General features: G+C 41.4%; 2 protein-coding genes across 3 annotated transcripts; one reads left to right on the plus strand and one right to left on the minus strand.

Annotated features, from left to right (window-relative positions):
- Nucleotides 1–481: 481 nt before the first annotated feature.
- On the minus strand, nt 482–6,214 carry clk4b (CDC-like kinase 4b). 2 transcript variants are annotated; one of them, XM_020921979.2, is made up of 13 exons: nt 6,056–6,214; nt 4,839–4,996; nt 3,652–3,898; nt 3,011–3,113; nt 2,632–2,698; nt 2,443–2,559; nt 2,197–2,363; nt 2,030–2,124; nt 1,824–1,953; nt 1,647–1,729; nt 1,486–1,565; nt 1,309–1,399; nt 482–1,094 (listed from the first exon to the last, which is right to left on the minus strand). In XM_020921979.2, exons 2-13 carry the CDS (start codon nt 4,994–4,996, stop codon nt 861–863), a joined length of 1,572 nt encoding a protein of 523 aa, XP_020777638.1. In that variant the 5' UTR covers nt 6,056–6,214; the 3' UTR covers nt 482–860. The 2 variants fall into 2 exon arrangements, with proteins under 2 accessions (XP_020777638.1, XP_055015369.1); XM_055159394.1 differs by lacking the exons at nt 3,011–3,113; nt 4,839–4,996; nt 6,056–6,214 and having other exon boundaries at nt 3,652–3,670.
- Nucleotides 6,215–7,067: 853 nt separating this feature from the next.
- Nucleotides 7,068–7,966, plus strand: tmem126a (transmembrane protein 126A). The gene has a single exon (XM_020922009.2). It carries the CDS (start codon nt 7,219–7,221, stop codon nt 7,819–7,821), a length of 603 nt encoding a protein of 200 aa, XP_020777668.1. The 5' UTR covers nt 7,068–7,218; the 3' UTR covers nt 7,822–7,966.
- Nucleotides 7,967–8,246: the final 280 nt, after the last annotated feature.

An 8,246-nucleotide genomic window follows, 5' to 3' on the forward strand; every position in this document is an offset into this window, starting at 1 on the left:
TAACAATATACCCTGTCTGATCATTTAAATAACACTTTTCCAATAATCAACACAATAAAGTTAATGCTTTACAGTCTTTGATTAATTTCCACTTTAAAACTGATTTCCAAAGAACACCTCGTGAAAATGATGCCCGCCAGGTTTCTGTTATCTCAGGTGGCAGCGACTGTGCAGCTCATTACCGCCACCTGGTGGACCCACTGGTCTTTTTCACAGCGGTACCGAAACTTATGTCCTGTAACCTGTAAGCTTCTACACTCAAGAGTACCCCCTAACTTTGGTTAACAGTCAAAACAGTCCGTTTAGTGTTTATGTATATCCGAAGGCCTTTGGAACATTCATAATGATGAACATTTAAAACAAATAAACTTTCAAAATACTATTAAATTTCAATTTTTTAAATCAAAAACATTAAACAAAGACCCCCTGATAAGTGTGGTAGACATGGTTGGAAGCAATGATTTATAGGTAGAAAGCAGGGTAATTTTCAAGATTTTTATTTTGGAAAATGTTGCACAACAATCTGTAAAAGTTACACATGAAAAAATCATTTATGTACAAGGAAAATCTGCCCCTTCCACAAATAATGCTGTACAAATAAATAATGCCAAGGTTTCTAACCATATTTTGCATTACCCATAAATCATACATCAATGAACAGAAACAGATGTTAAGAATTGTGTAAAAAATAACAAAATACTAGACAATGGCAAATAAATATTTCCACATATATTATAAACCTACGCCTAACAAACAGCACAGATAGAAGCAGGGCAGTGGACTGATACAGTCAACTATAGCTCTCGTGGAGAGTCATGCTCAAACGTGAGACTTCAGTGTCCCCCCCTGAAGCACTAAGCTCAGCCTGATTTGCTGCCACTGCCACTGCTGCTGTTGCTATGGTTACTGCTGTCACTGCTGTGACTGGCAGTGCTACAGCGGCTGCTCACGCTGCTGCTCTTGTGGTAGCACGCAAAGAAGGGGTGTCTGAGGGCCTGCTCCAGACTGAGGCGCTTGGCCGGGTCGTACTCCATCATCTTCTCGATAAGGTCAAAGAGCAGCTGGTGATCCTCACCCCGGGAAGTCATGTAATGCTGACAGAACAGAGCACAAGACAAATTAGCCCTGAGCCATATTTAAAACACATCAACAGAAAATTATTTTAGACTTGGAAAGGTTTTGTTCTGAGGTGTTGCTGGCACAATCTTCAGATACTATAAATGCTCATCAGTCGTTCATTGGTATGAGACAAATTTGCTCTGTCAAGTCTAAACACAGCAGAATTTGATTCAACTCCCTTCCACTCACCTTTAGGGGCTTGCAGTGTTTTCGGACATATCTTCCAGCTGAGCTGTGTGCGTCCCAGTCCAACTTAGACCGATGAACATATCTGCGTTTCCTACACACATTCAAAATGTCAGCATGACTAACTGTTGCGATGAGTCCAGTACAAAAGACAAAAAGCACATGAATCTCAGTACAAACCTGGTTTTCTGCAGAAGATTTGTGGGAATGGGCCCCAAGACTCTCTCCATCATGGCGAGGTGTTCTTTGCTGTCATGTGTCTATAAAGAGACAAGAAAACTGCATGTTAACATGAACTGGTATGGTTAAAGTGATTTAAATTTTTAACCATGATGAGCTACCTGAAACAGAGTTGCTCCAAGGTAATACTCAATAAGTATACAGCCAATACTCCAGACATCACAAGAATGGTCCCAACCCAAATCTGAAAAAGACAGCAGCCTTACAAAACACTGTAGCCACATAAACAGTATGGTGATGGTGATGGTGGGTGGTGTAAGTTTAGAGGTGTCCCTCACCTAAAATGACCTCTGGAGCCCGGTAGTGGCGCGTAGACACCACAGACGTGTGGTGCTCATGTTCATAAGTGGCATTACCAAAATCCACTATTTTCACATCAGGGTTTCTCAAGGTTCGTTCATCACGTTTCTTCAAAGTTTTGCCAAATAGTTAGTAATCAGAAAAATGCATTATGAACGAATGCATTATGCTGCAGACAACTTACCATATCTGAATTGTACTCCAAATCATAGTCTGAATTAATAAACAATATGTTTTCTGGTTTCAGGTCTGTGTGGGTTAACTTGTTTTTGTGCAGAACTGAAAAAGAAAAAGCAGATTTAGACTACTTTCTTTAATTTTAACAGTACATTCATGACCATTTTTACTTACACCGAACAGCTCTGATAATCTGGTACGCCATGTGTCTGATGTGCTCAATAGGAAAAGGCTGGAAGTTGTTCTCTTTGAGGAAGTCGTAGGTGCTGAGGCCCAGCAGTTCAAATGCAATGCACACATGGCCGTGGAAATCAAACCAGTCAAACATGTGAACACATGAGCTGAAACGGCAAAAACAGTTAGTACGAGAACAGTTAAGAGAACAGAGTGTTACGGGCTAATGTTGCTTATGTTACTTACTATCTGTTCTGAGAGTCCAGGGCTTTTAACTGGGCCAGCACCTCCACCTCAGACATAGCCGCTTCACGATAACGGTCTATGTTTTTAATGATCTTCAGAGCCACTCGTGCTCCATTACTGGAAAATACGAAATTATTACATAACGGCTTAAAACAGCACAACAAAAGTCAAAATAAATGCTTTTCTTACTTTCCGTGATCAATGCATTCAGCAACCTTCCCAAAGGCACCCTCTCCAAGAGTACACACTATCTCATCTACAGAAAATAAAGAGCTTAAGTTACTAACAGGGCATTGGAGACTTGAACACTTTCCTTTGGCTGGTTCACTGCCTGCTGTTATATAGCTCTGTGGGCTACACTGACTAAAACACATATCTGAATAGATATTGACTAATCTGCTATGTACAATGCTAAATATATTAAGTCACAAGCAATAGCTAATAAGTAATAAGTTAAAAACCCAAAAACCTCAACCACTAAGAATAAATTGTGGAAATAAACCAGACAACAAGAGAGTGAGAGAGACAGAGTAAACAACAGTAGTAAAAAAAGGTGTATATTCTATACATCTTGAGTTCAGCATGTCTCCACTGTGATAGATGAGGTGACCCTCGTCATCATCCTCAAAACTCCTGGATCTTTTCCTGCTCCTGCGGTGATGGCTCCTCCTCTGCACGGGGCATCACAATAACCACCATCAGCCAGCACGGCCCACCACAACGACACCGTCAAGCATTCAACCAGGCCAAGGGGCGGGGGAGGGGTGCACAGATTCGGCCCGTTCAGTAACACGCCAGGCGAATGGACGGCGCAGCAAATTCAAATTCAGCCCCGTCAGAGAAATTGGGTCAGCCACCACATAGTGTGTGTTACAGAAGAAAAACATGGCAACAAAATTTTCAGATGAGAGACTTCTTCAGGCAAGTACAGAAAACACTTTGTGATTGAATACAGTTGTTCTATAGCACTTGATCAGCTTTATGTCCACTTTCGCCTCCAAAACTACAAGCAGTCAATCCCCTACTTTCTGAACCCATAACCCAGTACTTTTCAAATAGTGGAGTCATGCTTACTAGTTTGGAGTGGAACACACAGATATGTAGAAAGACAAAAATATGCATTGGCTTAGACTAAACACCAGAAATAAATCAGCTTTTGCTCTGTTGCATAGACAAGACAAAAGGGAGTAAGAGAGAGAGCCCTCATACCGAAGCGGAGCGGTGGCGGGAATGGGTGTGCTTGTGCCGCCTGTCTCTGTGGCGGCGGCTGCTCCTTCGGCTACGCCCGCTACGACCACTGCGCCCAGAAGACTTGCTGTAGTGGTTCCAGTCCCGGTCCTTCTCGCTGCATGTCCTGTTTCGGCTGTCCTCACAGGCCATGTCCCAGCTGCGCTCTCGGACTGGTCTTTCTCGAGAGTCCGGCCTCTGGTTCAAACTGCGGGTCTCTAGGTAGTGCCTGGGAGGAAACAAAACAAACAAATCAAATCACAACTCTCAACTGGAGATCTGGGATCACTCTGCGTGCACTACGTAGTCATGGTCTGAGATGAACTTATGACGCTCCCAATGGCCCGCCTCAACCTGACACCCAATCCTTGAGCCTTTTATGTAGCATTTTTAATTAGCAACATACTCACTTACAACCAATAAATTGCAGCGCATCTGTATGTACTCATGCACAAGTTGCGACATGAATTGAATTTCATGAAAAGTCATATTGATTTATGTTTTTATTAGATAATGAAGACACTGTAAAGCACAGTCTGCAGGTTAGATTGTCGACCAAACTGGCAGAGTTTAGGTGTGAACTGAAAGCTTGTCAACACAACCAGAGGATGTGAAATTTGACCAGGGAGTCCACACCTGCTCATCTCCAAACACTAGAGGTTACCATCAAAGCTGCATTTGTGCTCCACTGAAAAAATGTTGCATCTGCAAATTTCAAGAATGCCCAAAAATATTTTTGTATATAATTAGTTTTAGAGTGTACATATTGATGGGTACTTGTTTATAGAGCTAGTTCTGCACTGTTTTATTGCCCAACAACTGAGGTTAGTATCCACTCATCTGAAAAGGACAAAAAGGACTCTATGCTCAAACGCCCTACTGGTGTCAGGTAACTTCCAGGAAAAAGTCTGCCTCTCTACAGAATTAAAATTAGAGCAGATCGGAGATCATAACGCAACCGCCTGCAATGGCCACAAACAAGCCCATTTACAGTGCACACATTTTATATTTTAGAACTGAACCCTGTAATGGGGCCAAATATTACATGTCTCAAACTCATTAAAAAGGAACTATAAGATTTTGTGATTATTGCCTCTTGCAGACTGGAAATTGTGTCCACAAGTATTGGTGTGTACAATATTAAAACAGAACAAGGGGCAGATATTCACCCTTCATAATGTCTGTGATGGCGGTAAGTTCTTCTTGACTTGTTTTCTCTTTCACTGCTGTGAGAATCATATTTTCTTCGTTTACGATCCATCCTCTCTTCCCAGCTGTACTCATCAAGCCAAATGCAGGGAGAGCGGGCTCGCTTTGAATGGTGCATCTGAAACAAAAAGAGAACGTCAATGTTAAAATATGCATGAAAAGCTGAATTAGTTCTCAATCATTTTGATAATTACTATGCAACTCACAGTGCACACATTTAACACACCCAGCAGCAACATTATAATCAGGCACTGCACATTCTGCATTACTAGAGTTGGCAGGATTTACATACTATAAAACCGCATAGATGGGTTGTCGACATTTTATAAGATTTTATTATTACTCTAATCTTTTCTGGACCTAATTTGAACAAATAATGAACACGCTACTTCTTTGAACAATTACAAATATGTAAACAGTTCAAACATGGCTGAACACAGAGGGGTTTGGTCAGTGTAGCAGGTTGTGAAACATGCAAATGCTGCAATGCGAGGCCTCTCCCTTCCGCCATGTTAGATAACGTAGCTGCGCCAGCACCACCGACTCCACAGATCTCAAAGAAGTCATTTCTTGTGGACTTATCCACCAAACATTCAAACATAAGTAAAAAGATGTAAAAGTTGTTGAATTATAGTTCGAGTCTGAGTAGAAAAGCGGGTTTTACTTGTGAACAACAGGACAAGACAAGCGGGAGTCCTAACAATGCAGTTACAAAAGCTGGACCACGTTAGCTTTAATCATCACCTGCAAAAATGACTGCGATGGAAACGGCTCCAAAGCCCCAAAACAAAACAGCTCCAAAGCTCCAAAACAAACCACTGCATTATCAACATTTTGCCAGAATCATATCAAGGCCATGAATCAGCCACATTTTCCTACTTTGCCGCCTGGCTGGCAAAATGTAAAAACATTTAAGAGTTAATCGATGCTCGACGATGTTATATAATGCTAATATTTAGTACACAAATACAAGCGTGTACACACTCTAAATGTTCACCTTAATTCAATGATAACTTAATATAAAAAGGTGTAGCTGCGAAACATCGGAAATAGGACTACGTTAGCATAACGTTGCTCGAAGCTTCTACCGCGTCGTCGAGCGCAGAAACAAGCGGAAAAAACATTAAGATCTGCACAAGGACACGATGCGTTCCCTAAGTAAAAGCAACATACTTACAATGCAGTTATGTGAAAGATTTGAGATTTAGAAGCGTCGTCGACTCGTTAAAGTAAGATCACAAATGACAAAGGAAAAGACTTCAACTCGTCGTCGTCTACAAAGATGGCGATGGTCCGCAGAATCCCACAGAACCTTCTTTAGCCGATTCAGTGACGCAAAGCTCAGAGCAACGCCCACCCAATATACCGACTTTAGATTTAAGTTATGTTTATTTTGGGCTATGGCTTTGCTCTTTTGTAACTTCTATAACAATAGGGTGACCAGATTTAAAAAAAAGTAAATAAATAAAAATTGGTTTGGGTTGGTTGGCTTTATTAAAATTGTGAAACGAGTGCGCAGTTAAGGGAAACTGATATGGATTCGGCACCAATGTAGGGTGACCAGACGTCCCTATTTCTACGGGACAGTCCCAGTTTTGAGCCCTGTGTCCCCTGTCCCAGTGGATTTATCCAAAACCAGTGATTTGTCGCAGTTTTATATAAGAACTTTTCCAGGTGTCCCTATTTGATACCTGCCAACAGTAAAGAGAGGTATACATTGTTATTTGTTAAGGTAAAATACAGAAAAGTGTATTAGAAATGACCAAAACACAAAGAAAAGCTGACTATACAACATTTTTTCTTAATTACACAATCGATTCACAATTTAATATTACCGACCAACACAAACTGGAGTTTTCAGTTTTTATTTTGAAAAACTGGTCACGGTACACTAATGTGAATCAGTATAGTAACATTTTATTTATTTATTTATTTATTTATTGTCATTTTTATGCAGCTTTTTTTTTTTTTTTAAGAGGTGATTTTATTTTAGCCCTTTTCCTAGTTGTGTTTTACGTTAAAATACCCAGTTGTCAAAGTTTAATTTACTATTGCTGTAACACATTCTAATAAAACACAGGCATTCTGTTAACGCTCGTTCAGAGGATATACTGCTTATATTCAACTATTCTTGTGCTTATTTTTTGAGAGTCTTCGATCTTGTTTTGGACCTTGGTCGGTTTGCCTTTCACAATCTGGCAACCCTGGTGAGCGCTTGGGTTTGTGGGTAAGATACAATATGTCTGCGCCCTGTTTTCATGTTACCAGTTATGTGAAGGTTTAAAAATTGATCTGTAGACTACTTTTTGTTGTATAGTTTTTGCGGATACAATCTTAAGTATGTCGGAAAATACTGCGAAGGAAAGGGCCATCACTCGGGCTGTAATTGCGGAGATGCTGTCCAAAAACTTCGACAAACTGCCTGACATTGATCAGAAGTTGTTCACGTATGGCCCCGTGTATTTTGGGGGAAATGCTGGTCTCGCTGGACTGGTAGCGAACAGTTTATACCGCCGAGCTCTTAACGTGACCCAGGCGCATATCACCTCCAGTCTGCCCATGGCCGTGTTGCCCTTCCTGACCACGATGGCCCTGTACAATGCAGCCGTGTCCGCCCCTCTCCTGTCCGGGGACCTCAACTGCCCCTCCTGCGCCATGATCCGGGGTGCGCTGGTGGGGGTTGTCGGTGGAGGCTTGTACCCCATTCTCCTCGCCTTACCCGTGAATTTTGGCCTTGCTACCAGATACAACACAGCGCTTATGCCAGAGAAAGGCAACGTTATGCGCTACTGGGTGGAAGTCTCCAGGCCAGTATTGAGGAAAATGAGAGCGGTGCTGCTGCTGCAAGCGTTTTTCGGCACATACCTCTCATCCAGGCACTTCCAGTCCTACTCCAAATTGGCCGAGATCACATTTGGTCCAGGAGAAGAACTCAAAGACTGATGGACAATATACGATTAACCGTGTTCTCTGTTGAGATTGATTTGGTCTGTTTCATCACTGTAAAAAATCAAACACTTGTTTTACGAGGTTCAGTGTCTAAATGTACCTGTGTTAAGTAATAAAGATCAGATTATTGTGCTTCTTATGTCGGAGTTGCAGGGTAGTAAATTTTTTTTAAAAGAAAAATTAAACCGTATTAGGTCCTTAACACTGACTCTCTTATTAGCTGGAGCCAAGTCCACTTCTCAGGATGTTTATTACAACCTTTTTTCCGCTATTATTTCCTGTTATTTTATATCTTGGGCCATCACAGATTGATAAGGGCCACCCCTAACTCTGCCCCTATTTAGGAAAAGTTGTAGGCAAAATTGTAAATATTTAAGTTCTGCAACTGCATAAATGGACAGCATCACATAATAAACTGC

The sequence above is a fragment of the Boleophthalmus pectinirostris genome, unplaced genomic scaffold, assembly GCF_026225935.1.
Source record: "Boleophthalmus pectinirostris isolate CB_2022bp ecotype Guang Dong unplaced genomic scaffold, ASM2622593v1 HiC_scaffold_23, whole genome shotgun sequence".
Taxonomy (NCBI): Eukaryota; Metazoa; Chordata; class Actinopteri; order Gobiiformes; family Gobiidae; genus Boleophthalmus; species Boleophthalmus pectinirostris.

What these genes read in the sequence shown, in the direction of transcription:
- clk4b (XM_020921979.2), bottom strand. Translation starts at nt 4,996, where the DNA reads ATGCACCATTCAAAGCGAGCCCGCTCTCCCTGCATTTGGCTTGATGAG. An exon ending in CCCGCCACCGCTCCGCTTCG is followed by an intron (nt 3,114 to 3,651) that starts GTATGAGGGCTC and finishes TGCCCCGTGCAG; the next exon opens with AGGAGGAGCCATCACCGCAG. An exon ending in GAATGCATTGATCACGGAAA is followed by an intron (nt 2,560 to 2,631) that starts GTAAGAAAAGCA and finishes CGTATTTTCCAG; the next exon opens with TAATGGAGCACGAGTGGCTC.
- tmem126a (XM_020922009.2), top strand. Translation starts at nt 7,219, where the DNA reads ATGTCGGAAAATACTGCGAAGGAAAGGGCCATCACTCGGGCTGTAATT.